Genomic DNA, 18356 nt, shown 5'->3' with positions numbered 1-18356 from the left:
TTTTTAAATAAAATACAATAAATAATTTAATTTTTTTAAATTTTAAAATAAAAATAATATTTTATTCAACTTTTAACTTTCATTTCATTCTAACTCGTTATTCAAATCAAGCATACAAGTGTACCTATTTACCATAACTTTATTCCCCATTTCCTCTTAGAGTAAAATCACCACTCTTCTATTTGTTACAGTTGACTTGTAGGTAGAGATGGTAATGGGGAAGCATTGAAATCACCACTCGCCTATTTGCTACAGTTGACTTAGGGATGTTTAATAAATGAGAAGAAATGAGAATTTTATGAATAATAATAAATTAATTTATGAATAATAGAGAAATAATTTGAGTTAAGTATTAATTAAATTTTGAGAAAATTAGAGATAAAAAATTGAATAAAAAATGTTATAAGGTTCAAATATTGTTACGATATAATTTTTTAATATTATTTTTATTTTAAGATTTAAAAAGGTTAAATTATTTTTTATGTTTTGTTTAGACGTCTAAAAAAGTTGTAATTATTAGTTTTAAAAAGTTGTAATAATTAGTTTAAAAATATTTATATTTGAATGATATTTGAGAAGGAAGCGAGATAAGACAAGATGAGATGAAAATTAATTTCAAACAACTCCTAAATCTAACAAGGCATTGGATTTGAAGGTATTTAATAAGAGATTTGCTAGGTACTAGCGGTTTGACTCATTAAACTGCGTACAAACACTCATATAATTTTTTTTATTATAAAAATAAATAAAATGATGTCTTATATTTAATATTGATGTGCAATTTCATACGAGAAATCTCTTACAATAAGATTTTTTTCATTTAATAAACTAGTCCCACTATATACATGCAACTTGGTGAATGAATCTGATGTGGCGTTCTGCCACGTCAATGTTTGTTTTAAAAAAATAAAATTGAAAATCAATGAAAAAGAAGAATGTCAGCCTCTGTTTCTCAGAACCAATTCTACATATTCAATCCAAAAGGATGGCGCACTGCAGCATCCCATTTGTATCACTCTCTATCTGCATAGTGAAACGAAAACCATTAGTAGTAAAATAAATCATACCTCCTATCTCAAGGATGTAAATTATTTACTCACTAGAAAATGCATAATAAATCGTAGCCCTGAACGCAATGAAGTTTCAGTCCTGCATTCTAAAAATGTCTAGAAGAAAAATTTAACCTTCAGGGTAAGTTGTTTAAGTCGAGACTCCACCATCCCTTCCAAGCAAGCAGATCATTAGAATCAGCCGCAATTATAATGAAGAAAAATCCCAGAAAATTTATGCTATGTACAGCTTTTTCTGGTACAAACTCCATAATTAAGAATTTGAACACCAAGTTCACTCTTATAATTAAGAATCCAAAACAAGTGCAGTACACAACGACTCTAAATTTGCATGGCTTGGAGATGAAAGCTCCTTATATACTGTCCTCTGTGAAACCCTTTCGTAATGTAGCATTATATGTAGCATTGCTCTTTTTAATATATATAGCAGCCAAGGCTTCCAACAAAAAAAAAAAAAAAATTGATAGATGCTCATTTGACATATTCATTCTCCTTAATTCATTCTTTCCACACTCACTCCCTGTAACTCTTCGAGAGAAAGTCAACTTCAAATAAGATTGGGTCAGAACAAATCATGTAGAACAAGATGGAGGAGAGAATAATTGGTTAGGGTTAGCGATCGAAAAGATTGGGGAGGAAATTGACTACACCTAAGAACAGGGAGGAGATGAAGGACTTAATTCGTGAAATGTCTTCAAGCTCTAGCTTACCCTTTCGACCCTCAATGCTTCAATTTTACTCCACTATTTCATAATTTTTTAATAAAGTTGACAAAATTATATTATTTAATTATAAAATGAGTTGTAAAAAATGATAAATACATCGTTAATTTATTTAATTTCATATTGTAGTAGGACTCGTTTAATGCACATGACTATATAATTAAACACCTTGGAGTCTATAACAAATAAATTTGAAATATTTCCTCTTTAAAAAATAAATAAATAAATAAACCTCGACTCTATAGGGTCAAGATAAACTCGCTTAGCACCCACGAGCAAATTAAGTAGAAATAAATTAATTTAGCAATGTGGATATTAAAGGTCTGAAAACGACGTTGCATCCATATCATATTCATATAGTTGGTATTTTATTTCAACGCGGAAGATTGATTTGATTATACAAAATTAACTCGTATCGTCTCATCTCATTTTATATAATTATTATAATTTTTTTAAATTCTCATATAAAATATAATAAATAATTTAATTTTTTAAAATTTTAAAATAAAAATTATATTATAATAATATTTTATTTTATTTTTAATAAAATAATCATTTTATTTTATCTAAACTGTATAACGAAACAATGCCTAACTCGAAAGTTAATACCAATTTTCTTTCATTTTACCATTATGCTTTGGATGCAACAAGTTTTAAGGAAAGTCAAAGGTCCTTTGACATGTCAGCCACTTGTTTGCGTGGAACCAACCTGGCTACGTGCACGCTCCTTTTGACCCAAATGGCTGGCACAGAAGAGCCTAGCCCAGTCAACACTCGTCTTCTTCCAATGGTCTAATCCCAAAATGCAGCCACTGTGGTCCAGTTTGAGGACAATCAGGATTTATCATTAAAAAAAAAGCAATTATATTTTTTCAGTGATTTTTTTTTTAATGTAATGCTTATAAATTGAATATTATGAAAATGGATAAAAAAGTTATTCAATTGAGTAACGTTAGATACTTACCCAAATATTGCACCGCCAAAAATAAGCTGTTGAGCTTCTTGGGAAAGCGGGCTTTGACCCGAACTTTGGAGCGAGGCCGGTAAAGAGGGTTATACAGAGGTTGGTTGAGGATGAAATTGCATGAGAGGGAAAGTGGGCTTCTTGGGCTCGGGGATTGTTGATGTTGAACCATTAGCCCAAAGACATTCCCTCCCCATAAAAGATGGGCTTTTTTGGGCATAAACAAAGTGGAGAGCAACTCCTTAATGGATGCCAAGTTTGCTAACGATATCGCCAAGAGGAGTGATAAATACAACTGTACATATTTTTGGTATTGGCGACATTTTCATGTTTGTAGTGATGATCTAGCCATAAGCCAATATTCACAAGAGAATTACTATATATATAAAAAAAAATTATATAAAAATAAATTTATAAATTGACGTGACTTCACATGATATATTAAATTTATTTTATATTAAAAATAATTTTATAATTAGACGTATTATACCAAATCACATCAATTTATAAATTTATTTTTTATAGTTTGTTTGTAGCTATAGTATTACTCTATTCAAGGGAGCATAATAGGCCACTATACCCTATCTAACAACAACCTACTATGCTAAAAATTTAATCGCCACACCAAAACCGACAGCAAATCTCAAGTACACGGCCATAAATAATAATATTTGAAATGACAACACCCAGCAAGCAAATGCCAAATGGAAATGGGATCCAGTATGTGCTACCCACACCAAAATAAAAAAATAAAAAAAATGATAAAAATATGCTTATAAATTGATATGATATATTTTGTGTAATATAATAGATTTATTTTATAGTAAAAATAATTTTATAATTTGATGTATTATATCAAGTCGTCAATTTATGAATTTAAATTATTAAATTTCCTCTGTAGTTAAAATATTATTTTTACTAAAGAATTACAAATTGCGAAACTTTTTTAGATGGTGGACCATCCAATGTATGTTTAAAAAAAATTTCCCTTAGAAATATAAATTAAATCGTATATATAAGAGCACTACCAATAATTTTTTTTATCATGTTGTTTAAAATACATTATTAAAGCTCATTTTTTTTATTTCACATATTACTTTATACGATATACTACTATACATCAATTTATCTTTTTTTTATATTATTTAAATATTTATTTTGTAATCTTTTTTATTCATTTAAAATATTTTTTCTATTTATTAATGAGTTTGTAATATCCTCATATTTTTTAATATTTGTAATATCTCTTCATATACAATATGATCTAATTTCATCATATACAAAAAATAAAAATATTTAAGTTAAAAATAAATTATAAATAAAATCATAAGATTGGAAAAATAAGATTATATGATGAGAACACTCTCAATAGGTTATTGGATATATGATGAGAAATTAGGGTATGAAGTGAAAATAGGAGAGGATAAAAGAAAACGAAGAGAAAGAGAAATAATAATAAAACATGTAACGGGTTTATTGCATATAAATGAGAAATATATATAATCCATTCGACATTCATTTTAGAAAAATATTTATACTTTTAGAAAAAAAAAATTTGAAAATACTCTAATAGGTCATGCTACCATGTTTATATAGATGGTTTTTATTATTAATTATTTAAACATGTGGAAATGGAAGGAAACAGTGTCGATCAGTATTAATTGTTGGAGTCAATAGTCTATAGTCTATATTTATGGGCACGAGAAAACGACCGACACCTTCCAACGAGCCGACAGAGAAGAGCCTCAATAAATAAAGAGAGAATATTAGAGCGCAGCGTATGGTCAAGGAAACGACGACGTAGACAAAAAATCGTACGTACATTACATTACTACGAATAGGTTAGGTTAATAGGTTTCAATTGACACGAGTCCCACTCGTACTCCTCCGTTTGATAGGGATACCCTTACCCGCCAACACTATAATATGTGTGAGGCACAAAACCAGCCCTACAACTTTCGATATTTGCGTGCCATGCCACTCTCTTTCGATGTTTTCAGTTCACTGGCTTAAAATTATTTATTATAGATTAGAGTTTTCCCAAACCAGACGAGTCCTAACTCCTAACTCAGACCAAAATTGCTCACACAACACAGCATTCGAACCCCATGCAGAAAGGGTTTCATTTTCACTTCACTCCAGGTCTACCAAAAAATCTAAAGCAATATAAGATATACATTCATACATACATAAACTTTGACAGGCATTGACTTAAGACTGAATTCTGACTAACAATGGCTACTAAAAACCCAGAACGAGGTTGCGGAAAGAGGACTAGTTTCTTAATTGGCAGCAGCTCCAATCCCTCATCCTCAAAAGGGCAAGCTCTTTGAGGTCGAACTAGATGTGAGGGACTTGAAATGATTCGAGGGAACAAAATCCTGCGGTAAATTTGCCCTCTTTATAATCCTTCTCATGTTGTAAAGCAGACTTTGCTGGACTAATTGCTTCACTGCTCTCTTCTCCTCACTTGAATTATTCTCCTCCAAACAGTACTCCTTTGGACCCCCAGCAACTCGGTTTGTAGAAGACGACGAAGACCCACCACAAATGGGTGCTGATACTGCCGCACCAGTACCCAAACTGTTACCAAAATTCTCAGAAACTTGCTTCCCTTTATCGACTCTCAAACACTCCAGGATCCTTGAAGCTCTCTTCTGGGCCAATGTGCTACCAAGAAGGGTTAACTCTAACAAGGACGATACAATTCCAGCCTCTGTCATTGCCTGCCTATCAGAATTATTCCCTTTATGTGCCATTACCATCAAAATATACGATGCCTTCTCTTGGCAACCCGGCGAATCAGTCCAATTCAAAACGTCGACCAATATTGGGAAAGCATCCGCCACAGTGCTAATCGCCTTTCGACCTTCCGAGGTCGACACCACATTGCTAAGGATTGCCAGGATTCGTTCGCTCACTTCCATATCGTCCAATGTTTTCAATAGAAATGGTATCAAATTGGTTTCCAAAACGATGGAAACGTTCGACTTGAAGATTAAGAGATTGTAGAGCGCTCGGAGGGCATCTTGCTTCGACTGGAGGCTACAACTTCGATGGTCTAAATTCTGGAGAGTTTTCACCAAAAATGGGATTGCCCCGGATGATCCGATCACGGGCTTGTTCGAATCCAAAGCGCTCAAGCCGAGAAAATTTGCCACTACGGCTTCTGAGACTGATGGGTTTGGAGCTTTTGGAAACTCGATCAGCTTTAGCATCTTGTGGGCACCGCCAGCTTTAACAATGGCCGCTTTATTCCTGCAAAAGTTTCCGAAGCAAAAAAAAAAAACGAAGACGTACATTGAGAATGAAAACGTGATTAATGTAACCTATTAAATTGGATACCATAAGTCTATAAAAACCAAGTTTCAAACAATTACAATTAACAAACTAATTAATATAAGATCTTAACACAGAATAACAAACTAAAAATGGATTAGGAAATTCACGAATAAAACACATGATGCTGATAGTGGAAGAAAATAATTCAGCCTGAAAATAGATATTAAAAAGGAAATAAAACAATTAATTATAAATAAATATTAAAAAAACAACGATAACGACGTGATTTTAAGAGAGAGAAAAAAAAAAGAATAGTCCAACCGAGATTAACACGTTATTAAAGCAGCAAAACGACGGAGATTGGAACGTTAATGCTTGATAAACGACACAAACGGAACTCGAAACCAAGGGTGGTCGTGGTTTAACACCAACGAAACAAATCAAAGCGAGAAAGTGACAGAAGACAGAATCCGATTACCCATTAAAACCGAAACCGAAAAGAACTCACGCATCGTTGCCGATCCCGAGATTGAGCAGCGCGTATAGAGAAGCGATCTGAGTTTCGACGTCTTCCGAATCAAGCATTCCGACCAGGGGAGGGATCGCTCCGAGTATGGCGAGTGTCACTCTAGCCTCCAAGTCTTCCTTGGCGCGCAGCCTCGCGATGCTCGCTGCAGCCTTTCTCTTGACCGAGTCCACAGCCTGGAGTTCTGTCACCACGCGCTTAAGCTCTTCCAATGCCTCCCCGTTCTTCGTCTTCACAGCGTCGGTCTCGGGCTCTGGCAAGTCCGCCATCCTCAGAAGATCGGAGAGCTTCTCGGAATTGACGGACCGCCGCTTTGCGGCCGCCTTGGGCTTAGGTTCATCGGAAGCTGATCTGGTGAAGTCATGGTGGTTGCGACGGTGGTGGGAGCTGGCGCCACAGCTGACGGCGTGGAAAATCTTGCGGCGGAATGAGGAGCCGGAGAAGGCGGTACATAAATGGAAGTGTACGCTGGGGCTGGTGGAATGGGGGTCGAGGACGAGAGAAGAGACGTCGTTTCGGTAACAGTACTTGGCCATTCATTACCTGTAGGACGAAACTACATTGCCAAGAAAACCAACCAGATGGATTGGTTTCGTCGAGGGGAGAAGAAAGAAGAAGGAGAAGAGAGTGAAAGACAGTGAGTTTACTTCTTCGTGTTTAAATATGGCTTCCTCTCTTTGTGAGACTTGAGAGAGACTCAGAGAGCATAGGCTGAGGTTATAGTCCGAGAAGGTGAAGGCCTGTATGTTTGTCCCCTTTCTTCCCGAAAACCCATTTTTTCGTATAGTCGTCGTGTGCCCATTAGTATTATTATTTTTATTAATATTATTATTTTTATATAAGTTTTGTTATTTATTATTTTTGTACACTATATATTATATTTTTAAAATTTTTTTATTTTATTTTATTTTTTTAAAATTTATTAAATTATTCTATTTATTATTTATATATTATATATTTAATAAAAAAATATAATATATGATATATAAAAATGATTGAATATAATTTTTCTTTTCGTACTTGCGTCTACCAATAAAAGTTAAAACATCGAAACGCAATAAATTATGATCGATTCTTTTTATCTTTCGTGAAAAAGTTAGATAGGTCAATAATAGTACGAGAAATGAAAATACACATGTTGGTGTTTTTTAAAGTTGATCTTGCTTTATATTTATTAAGAAAAATTTTATTTATTATTTTTATATATTATACATTATATATTTTTTTTTATCAAATATGTAATATATAGATAATGAATAGAAGAATTTAATTAATTTAAAAAGAATAAAATTAAATTTTAAAAAAATAAAAATAAAAATAAAAATAATATATAATATATAATATACAAAAATAATGAGTAACAAAACTCATTTATTAAATGTGTACAAGCAAACACTACCTTTCTTTAAGGATCTGTTTGTTTTTAGAAATGAGATGAGATGAGTTGAGATTAAAGTTAAAAAGTTGAATAAAATATTATTAGAATATATTTTTTAATATTATTTTTGTTTTAAAATTTAAAAAAATTAAATTATTTATTTTATTTTATATAAAAATTTAAAAAAATTATAATAATAAGATGAGATGAGATGAGATGAAATGAGATATTTCTTAAAGACAAACTAGGCCTAAACTTCTGCTACTTTGCTATAACTTTTGATAAGAGAGCAAATAAATATATTTTCTTAATAAAAATATGGAGATGCATGGGGAAGTGTGTAAGAAAAAAATGTAGAAGAGAGCGTGTAAAAGTGACAGCGTCACTATCATCATCAGTCTTTCGATAAATTGAGATCCAGCTCATCTGTGTGTGTTCATCATCAAAGGTGCATTTTCTTTGGCAAGGCACTTGCGTTACTTAAGTGGGGTCGCTTCGGTCTGATTGGATGACAAATTATATGTTTTTGCAAACGAGGAATCATTTGTTTTGCTAGACAAAAAAATGAATAGAGGCCATGTTTTTTAGTCTCACTTTTCACAGTGTCTATGATCTGGTTCAAGATAACTGGATTTGCTTATGTTCTTCTCATCTCTCAAACTGGAAAACACAAATCTTCTTGGCCATGACTGTGAAGGAGGGAGGGACTCATGAAGAAATGAGGCGACCTGTTGATTTAAAGAAATTAATTAAGGGTGGGTGCTTTGTGGCTTGAGACATTTAAAAACTTAGGTCAATGCCAGGATAATGCACTTATTCTGGGTAGAGGTGTGCATCCATTTACAGGTATTCTATTAATACAATGCTCTGCCATTTTTTTATCCCTCAACCATAAAACCCAGGCGCATGGGGTGGCTCTTCAACCACCAAACTACTCAAAATTGAAGTTTCCCATATTATCGGCTACAAAATGTTGTCTCTGCTGCCTGATTATTAGTAGTATCATAAAGACAATCGTGCCTTGCCCAGTTACAACTGAGTTATATAGTCCAGTAACTGCGAGTACTGGATGATCTCTACAAAGGGAAAAGCTACCTTTTGAACTTGGAAACAACTATTATTTGCCAGCTGTGTGATGAGCAGCAAAGTGAAATGGGCAATACGCTATGCCTTCTCATCTCACATTTGATTGATTGACATCATCCATAAATCATTCCGAGTTGTACACACCATATACAATTATTTGTATCTCATGTATTGTTTTCAAACTTTATGTTTGTAAATTATAACCATAGGCTTGTGGCCTAAAGGAATGTTCCTCCGCCTCATGGATTCAAAGGCGGTAGCCGGTAAAGGTCCTGATCTTCCATGACTAGGATCATATGCTCTTAAAAAGTTATCTATATGAAAAAAAATCAACACACCAATACAACATGCACGTCTATTGCAAGTTGTAAAAACATATTTGATAAAAATGCATGAAACAAACATAACGTTTAATACTTTTTCAACCAGGATGCAGGAGCCGGTAGTTTCTGAAAAAAAAAAAATTTCTCAACATCCATTTTATTTTGGGTACTAAGAATAACTCAAATATTCTCAAAATATCTTACTACTATTTATTATTTTATTATTATTTTTTACATACTTTTTATTACTATTTTATATTCTATTATTATTTTTTCATTACTATTCACAGAATACTTGTATCCAAACGAAATAGACCCAATTTCATAAACCGGAATACCAGATTACTCGGTTGGGTCTGTTATGGACCCACTCTAGCACTCGAAAAAAGCGAGAAAAAAAAGGTACACAAGCAAAAATACATCATCTGGTTGCCTCATATATAAATATATATATATATATATATATCTAACAAAAAGGTAACTTCGACAGGATAAGAGACCTCACAAAATGTGTAATTGACTAACAATTCATCAGAGTATAGTATCACTCTAATATTAAGACGACATTTAGTGCACATCTACCAGCCACCAGACGATTCAAGATTCACAGTGAATAGACCAAAAGTTTCTATTTGCTTTCTGTGATTGGAAGGTATACGCCTTCGGCTGCCAACCAAACATTGTCCGCACGCTTTTCTTGGAGGCCACAAACCTGCAAAGGCACTAATTATAGTTAGTAATGCTTATTCCATTAGTTACTGAAGACAAAAAAAAAAAAAAGTTGCACTTTCTTCTCACCTCCTGCTGTCCTCCAGCAATGCGGGAGTATTTCTTGTCATGACTATGTAGGTAGCCGCTAGTGTCCACATGATGAAGCCTAATCCTTTGATCTTGCTTCCAAGTCTTCCCACTCCCTTCAATCAGCAGCCTATGGAAAACGACACAAATATGGAGCATCAATCATAAAGAAGACTGGATAGGCAGTATTCCTAATAATCATTCCCGGTCTCACCTCCAGTAATCCCCAGTGTCAGATTCATTCTCTCCTCCAAAGCAGCTCACCTACACTCAGCAGTGCAGCTTGCATTATTATCAAATATGAGTGTCCGTGACATAACAATGATGTGGAAAAATCTCAACCATTTATTCTGAAAACGATGGCTGAGATTTAATTAAATCTTGGCCGAAACTGATACAAAGTATCTGTTCAATACTTCAGATTCAATAGCTATTATAATGCAAAGATGAATAGCAGAATTTCATACCTGGGAGGCATACCATCTTATTCCATCTATTTCTTAGTTTCATGATTCTCTATATTGAATTGTCAAGCTAAAACTAAAAGTGGATTAAGAAATAATATACAGCACGCGGCACACATCAAGATGGTATATCACTTCTCCAAAATGAAAATATAGCTGTATTGGAAAAAGGGAATTTCTCAAAAGTAGAATTACACTCTATATATTTAACAAGTTGAAAATTTTGAACAAAAGATGACTAAATAAACTCAATCAGAGTCATGAGAAGATTGTCAATAGCCGAAAGTTAAACCCATAAAGGGGGGTGGGGGGTGTCATATAGGTTCATTATTGGGCACTAAAAAGATTTTCCCATACCACTAGGGTTCTTTATTATGCCAGAGAGAAGACTGGCCCCGTTTGAATAATGAAAGTGTTTCATCTTATCTCATCTCAATTACAAATTTCACAAATTTTCACATAAAATATAATAAACAATTCAACTTTTTCAAATTTTAAAACAATAATAATATTAAAAAATAACATTTTAACAATATTGTATTCAACTTTTAACTAAAATATTTCATCTCATCTCATCTCACTATCTAAACTGCACCTAAACATTTGAATATGACTGGAAATTTTTTTGAGTAAAATGCATGACTGAGATTTGATTTAAGGCCTCGTTTGTTTTCACAACATATCACATCTAATCATTACAACTTATCCAAATTCTCACACAAAATAAAAAAACAATTCAACTTTTTCAAATCTCAATATATGACTAAGACTTAATTATAAGTAGAGAAAGATTGCATAAACAAATAGTCTTTGAGGAAAGTGGAGAGTATAACTGAGAAAATAATATATTAAGAATTTTTTTTTATTCATTAACAAAAATTGCACCTTCATTATCACCTTTGGTCCCTAAACTCTAGAAAAATGTTTCTTCAAATAACAGTTATCAAGCATAAAACCGGAGAACACAGGGTAGTCACCAAAATTCTGATGAACTGCAGAATAATTGAAACACGTCTCATAACTCAGCAACATAAAATTAAGTTTCCTGAGGAAAGTATATACTAAGAGAGGTCACTAATAGGAACCAAGATTCACTGGAACCCCTTCTTATTCACAAGGAAAAAAACCCTTAAGTCATAATTACTAAGAAGGAATTCTGTATTATATGTAACAAAAAAATATGAATCAACAACAACCAACCTCTAGGTTGCCTGTTATAGGAGATGCATGCAAATGGCTGTGAAGCCACTTCCTAGTTCTCATGTGTTGCAATCTGATGATTGTCCCACTTGTAATTGTGTCACCTTGTTTGGCAGAAGTTCCTGGCTGAGGTCTAACAATCTGCAAATGAAAACCATTTTTATTTTTTTTATAGGTAATAAGAGCTTTTATTCCAAGTAAATAGGCAAAGTCAAAGTACACAGGGAGTATATATGAGAATACACCTAAATACAAACTAAAGAAAAATAGAATTAAGATAAAGGGGCATTGCCTAATCTCATTCTCTTCAATAAAGATTCTTACTTATATAAAAAAAAAAAAGAATTAAGATGAAGCATTACAAATATTCATGTCCTTCACTAGATTGTTTACCCAAAAATTTAAAGTGCTAAAGAAAAAATCCCTAAATTACCCCATTGTGCATTCACAATCTTCGAAGCACCTCCCATTTCTCTCTAGCCATAGACACCAGAACAAACACAAAGGAATCATCCTCCATTCAACTTTATAGCCTCCACATCCCACAGCGCCTTGCCAACTAGCCAAGAAATCCACCACTTGAAAAGGCATTACCCAAGCAATGCCTACCCTTGCAAATAACTCATTCCATAAAGCAGTCACCATTTCGCAATGAAGAAACAGGTGGTTAACTGATTCGTCATCTTTTTTGCACAAGAAACACCAATCCATCACATATAAACCCCTCTTCCTCAAATTATCAGTAGTCAAAACTTTCTCCAACAACACTAACCAGCAAAAAAATGCAACTTTACTGGGCATTCTAGCTTTCCAAATGCATTTCCAGGGGCATGTTGTATTATCATGTCTATTTAACACCTTGTAATAGGAATTCACCGAGAATCTGGATTTATTATCATGAGCCCACTGCATCATGTCCTCCCTGATCAGATCAACCTTCGAGTCATAAAGCTTTACAAAGAAATCATCAGCTTCACTCACTTCACAGTCCTATAAATCTCTAGTATATTCCACATTCTAATTCAGCATGTTTTTTTTTATAAGTAAAAATATTATATATATAAATCAATAGGAGTAACCAAGTATACTGGATGTATACAAGAAAACACCTATAACCCATACAAGAGAGCCCCTAATGACCCAAAAATCCATGAAACCTACCCAAAATACACCAAGCCCAAATTGGACACACCTCCCCAACCCCAATCCCTTGTTTCCATAAAACTAACCCTCTACCCAAACATCCCACAACGAGATCGTCTTCACAATGCCCTCCCTTTATTCTTCCATCGACTTGAGCTACCTCCCTTAGCATCGTAGTTGATTGAACATAAAAGACGCTTTAACTCTCTGCTTTTCTTAAAATGTGATTTGGTTTCAAGCGCGTGACTCGCCTCAATCGCAGTGAGTAGAGCTTTAAATTGATCTTCATATTCTCCCTGTTCTCCATATGAAAGCCCCAGGATTTGCTGAAGTCCGTTAACTTTATTTAGAACCCAATCTAATGGTGAACCCGATATATCGTTAAACGAAGGGATAAAAACCAAGGGAATGACATTATCTCCAGCCACTGTAACCAATTGCACTCCTGATTCCAAAACTTCCCCCACATGAGACACCAACGACAAACCGCTAGTGTCCATTGTTTCTGCCACCATTACAGGTTCCTCTCCTCCACCAACATTGCTGGACTTTGCACCACCAATTCAGCATGTTATTAGAGAACAAGTATGAATCAACCACAGCAGCCCCTTTATTTTTAGCAATCCTGAAAAGACTAGGAAATGCTATTTTAAGAGGTAAATCACCACACCAAACATAGTACCAAAAGAGAATATTTGTCCCGATCCCCACTTTGAAGTTAATGTTTTTAACAAAATCCCTCCATCCCAACCGAATGGACTTCCATAATCCCACCCCAAATACCCCTTTTATTTCATTAGAACACCAATTCTCCCACATCCTTCCATATTTAGCATCCACAATCTGTTTCCACAATGCATTTATCTCATTGTTGTATCTCCAAAGCCACTTCCCAAAAAGAGCTTTATTAAAAAACTTTAAAACTCCGCACACCTAAACCTCCACAAGACACCGGAGTACAAACCTTATTCCAACTCACCAAGTAAAATTTTCGTTCCTCCCCAATACCATCCCATAAGAAATTTCTAAAAATCCTCTCAATTTTTTTGACCGCCCCCGCTGGAATAGGGAAAAGAGAGAGGTAATAAGTGGGTAAATTAGACGAGGTGCTTTTAATTAATGTAACTCTTCCCCCTTTGGACAAATATAACTTTTTCCAACCTGTTAGTCTCATTTCGATCTTCTCAATCACTCCATCCCAAATAGCCACAGATTTATGAGGATCCCCCAAAGGTAACCCAAGATATTTCATGGGAAGAGAAGATACTTTCCAATCCAGAATATTAGCCAGATCATAAATATTAGTCAACACCTCATTTACCTGAACAGTATGATTTCACCTTCCTATTTTTTTTATCAGTAAAAAATAAACTTTATTAATGAGAATAGGCAGAGCTAAAGTACACGGGAAATTTCCAAGAGCAACACCTATTCTAAAAATACAAAGAAATCATGAATGCTCATGCCATAAAAGTCTATTACAATCGACCAATTCACCTTCCTGAAATTTAATCACCAATATATGCTCAAACTTGATTCTGTATATCAATGGACTCTTCAATGCGACAAAATCAGCTTAAGGACACATCGAAGATTTCGTGTAATAAAAACAAAGATATGCAACCAAAATTTGGGTGGTAGTTATACGAGGTAAAACACTGAATATGACAGTCAATCTATGCATTCTGAACATTTGCACGTAATGCTAGCCTCGAGAACTTTTGATCCAAGCTAGTTTTTTTGTTTAACCGGATATTGTTGTAGCCCCTACAAAGCAACTTGTTAGGTGTACAGTTTTCCACGTAAAAACATGGAATAATAAAAAATCTTACTTATTTTAATCAACACACTTTCTTGTGACAAATATAATAAAATGTAAAGAGCAAGAAGATAAATGATAAAACAAACAGAAACAATCAAGAGATATAGAGTGAGAGGTGATACCCAGTAGCTATTGGAATCATCGACATTGGGAAAACCAGTGACTGATTGTTGCCCACTACCAGAACCGTAAGGCACATCGTGGGAATGCAACCGAAACTTGGTCTTCTCATGCGTCAGCTTTAGAACAGACCCATAGGTAATCTGCCCAAACAAAAAGAAAATTACGATGGTAATAGGACTACTGACATCCCCAATCCTATTAACTTTTATTTTATTGCAAGGGGCAGAGAAACGGAAACATAAAGGGGGAGGGCGGGGGAGGGGACTCAAAGTGCAGAGCTATTTATATTCGATTCTGATGTTATGCCAAAAGAGGCCATCACTAAACGCCGCGTTATATAGGTTTTACTTGTGTGTGTGTGTGTGTGTGTGTGTGTGTTTAAATCTATTAATTATAAATACAACACCAAAATTGTTACTTAAAAAAGCACATTACAATATTATTTATTTATTTTTGATAAGTACTAAGAAGTTATTAAGACAAGTAAATAGGAATAGCCCACAACAGGAATTATACAAGCGGAAACTACATTACAGTATGATTTGTGAAATATTTAATAAAAATGATTTGAACCTTTTCTTTGAACAAATCATCTCCTGTCAAAATAAACCGCATTAAATTTCCAATCACGCCGATTTAGCTACATTTCAACTTCTTGTTAACCCATCGTGGATCAGAGCAATGGAACCGTTCACTCATTCTCTCGAGTATGAGCAGATTTTAGTACCAGGAGAAACTGAGGAAACGAGCTGGAATACTCAGCTCGTACAAAACCTAATTTCCAACATTTTCTCGTCAATCAAACAGGGCCTTTAGTAACTCTCTTTTTCCCACGCTATCCGACCAAACAAATAAAACGATGAAAGGATTACTCAAAATCACAAATATTGATGTGAAACATATATGCAAACAAAAAAGTCGATAAAGACTAAATCGAACCTCAACGCCCTCAGAGGAAGCGGCGGAAGCGGAGGAAGTGTAGCCAAAATCGGTATCCAGACCGAGGAAGAGGAAGAGAGCGAGAGCGAAGAATCCGAGAGCCATTAAAAAGAGCAGACCTATGAACCAGTTCTGCTGCCAGAAAGGGTAATCGGACTGCGAAGACTTTCTGGACTCTCTGTACACGATGCGAGTCGCTCCGGAAGAATTCGTAGGTGGCCTTGAGGAAGAAGAAGAAGGTTTCCTTCGAGATAGGCTCGGCGACCCTGAGGAAGCCACGGTTCGATCTGAAGAACTATCCAGAGCGAATCATAAGAGAGAGATAGAGATCGTGGAGGGTTAGGGTTCCAATTTCTGAGAGAGTCTGTTTGGACGACCGGGGGGGTTGAACCGTTGAAGTCTAGAGGCACTGACTAGTACTTCGTGGACACGTTCAGTGACACGTTCTTGCGAATAAGGAGACGACACGTACAATCATAATGATGTGGAGGATTTTTATTGGAGGGAACAGATGATCCCAGAATAGAAAGAAAACGACGGAAGACCGAAGAAGCAAAAGAAGCCCGTCCTCGTTACTGTTCAAAGTTAAAACATGGAACTCGGCGAGAGTCTGACTCCTCAAATACATAAATTATACGAAATTTCAATAATATAACATTGTATAATAAAATAAAATATAGAACAGAAGCACGTATGCATATTTATAAATTTTCAAATAATTATCGTATTGTGAGATGACCAGATATTGCCTCGCTTGGGTCTTTGTAAGGAACTCGTGTGCTGTGTTGGCATATTGATTTGTTCAGCAATCACAGTTTATACAAATTTAACATATTCTTTTTAAAAAAAATATATGAACGAATTTAATTTTTAAAAAAAATTATATCTGCAATTATAAAGTAAATAAGTGTTATACATTCATTTAAAAAATATAAGTAAATATAAAATTTACATGAAAAAATTAATTTTTTAATTATAAATCTTACTATTTTTTAAAATAAACGCAAACGTTTATATAATTTATAATTGTATTTAGTATTATTTATTTTTTAATAATAAATTTTATTATTTTTTAAAATAAATTTATAAAGCTTATATAAATTATATCTAATATTACTTTTATTATATTTGTGATTAGCAAGTAACTTATATTTTGGCAAGTGGTTTTGCCGATAGGGCCACTTCAGTCACTTGCTTTTGGGCCCATGAAGAAAAGTTACTGACCATATCCGTCCGTGAGACCCAACTCAATCCGATCGATAAAAATGATGTGAACAAACTTGCGCGTCGAATACGCTAAATGCTAATTTTGATCCACTAAGAGTATCTTTATTGACAAGCTAATTAGAAGATTGGTTAAAATTTATATAATTGATATAAAAAATATTTTATATTAAATTAGATAAATTTAAAATAATTTAAACTTTTGTTATAGTAGTTGTCTAATTATGGAGAACTATAATTGATTTACCAAATATTAAAATAATAATTTCTCACTCTAAACAAATATTAAAATATTAATTTCTCACTCTAAGTAAAAATACTATTTGATTTGTAATTAAAAAATTTAGATAGAATTTTAAATGAGTTTAATCAATATTTTTTGTTATTAGCATTAAATGATTTTTGAAAAAATGTTTTTTTTAATATTAATTTAATTATAATATAATTATTTTGGTAGAGATACAAAATGTGATAAAAATAAATTAAATAACAAATTATTAAATTAATAATATTTTATTATTATATAGAGAGTGAATAGATAATTCAAATCGGGGGTTGAATTTAAATGAAATAGACAAATGTAAAAAAATGCGATATTAGCTAAATTTAAAATATGAATTTGGACAAGCCATCGAGGATGTTCAGAGCATCCTCGTTGGTTTAGCCAAATAAGAAGATTGGCTAAAATTTACATAATTAATGTAAAAAACTCTCACATTGAATTTGACAAATCTAAAATAATTTAGATTCTTGATACAGTGATTGATAAAAAATAAAGAATTACAATTGATTCACCAAACATTAAAATACTAATTTTTCATTCTAAACAAATATTAAAATATTATTTTCTCAATCTAAGTAAAAATACTATTTGGTTTGTAATTAAGAAATTTAGATAGAAATTTAGATGAATTTAATCAAATATTTTTGTTATTAGCATTAAATGACTTTTGAAAATATGATTTTTTAATATTAATTTAATTAAAATATAATTATTATTAACATTTAATTGGTAGAGTTACAAAATGTAATAAAAATAAATTAAATAACAAATTTATTAAATAATAATATTTTATAATTATACAGAGAGTGAATGGATAATCCAATATGGATATTGAATTTAAATATAATATGCAAATATAAAAAAATGTGATATTGACTAAATTTTAAAAATAGATTAGGCCAAGCTAATGAGAATACTCTAACACGCTAAATGCCGTCCCATTTCTCCCTATCATCATTGGCCTCACACTGACATGCTGACATAAAATTTGTCTCCAACAGCTCTCTAT

The 18356-nt window shown here is 33.2% G+C and overlaps 2 protein-coding genes across 2 annotated transcripts; both read right to left on the bottom strand.

The window, feature by feature from the left end:
• Positions 1–4865: 4865 nt before the first annotated feature.
• LOC109001018 (U-box domain-containing protein 14-like) lies at positions 4866–7358 on the bottom strand. Its single transcript, XM_018978134.2, has 2 exons — positions 6547–7358; positions 4866–6014 (listed from the first exon to the last, which is right to left on the bottom strand). The coding sequence occupies exons 1-2, from the start codon at positions 7098–7100 to the stop codon at positions 5069–5071; spliced, it is 1500 nt and encodes a 499-aa protein (XP_018833679.1). The 5' UTR covers positions 7101–7358; the 3' UTR covers positions 4866–5068.
• Positions 7359–9763: 2405 nt separating this feature from the next.
• On the bottom strand, positions 9764–16237 carry LOC109001023 (stromal cell-derived factor 2-like protein). The gene is made up of 6 exons (XM_018978141.2): positions 15841–16237; positions 14901–15041; positions 11814–11954; positions 10364–10413; positions 10150–10279; positions 9764–10063 (listed from the first exon to the last, which is right to left on the bottom strand). The coding sequence occupies exons 1-6, from the start codon at positions 15943–15945 to the stop codon at positions 9980–9982; spliced, it is 651 nt and encodes a 216-aa protein (XP_018833686.1). The 5' UTR covers positions 15946–16237; the 3' UTR covers positions 9764–9979.
• Positions 16238–18356: the final 2119 nt, after the last annotated feature.

The sequence above is a fragment of the Juglans regia genome, chromosome 8 (genome assembly GCF_001411555.2).
Source record: "Juglans regia cultivar Chandler chromosome 8, Walnut 2.0, whole genome shotgun sequence".
NCBI lineage: Eukaryota > Viridiplantae > Streptophyta > Magnoliopsida > Fagales > Juglandaceae > Juglans > Juglans regia.
This window is presented reverse-complemented; position numbering and strand designations above follow the sequence as displayed.

What these genes read in the sequence shown, in the direction of transcription:
- LOC109001018 (XM_018978134.2), bottom strand. Translation starts at nt 7,100, where the DNA reads ATGGCCAAGTACTGTTACCGAAACGACGTCTCTTCTCTCGTCCTCGAC. An exon ending in CTCGGGATCGGCAACGATGC is followed by an intron (nt 6,015 to 6,546) that starts GTGAGTTCTTTT and finishes AAACTTTTGCAG; the next exon opens with GAATAAAGCGGCCATTGTTA.
- LOC109001023 (XM_018978141.2), bottom strand. Translation starts at nt 15,945, where the DNA reads ATGGCTCTCGGATTCTTCGCTCTCGCTCTCTTCCTCTTCCTCGGTCTG. An exon ending in CTTCCTCTGAGGGCGTTGAG is followed by an intron (nt 15,042 to 15,840) that starts GTTCGATTTAGT and finishes TTGTTTGGGCAG; the next exon opens with ATTACCTATGGGTCTGTTCT. An exon ending in GACACTGGGGATTACTGGAG is followed by an intron (nt 10,280 to 10,363) that starts GTGAGACCGGGA and finishes CGTTTTCCATAG; the next exon opens with GCTGCTGATTGAAGGGAGTG.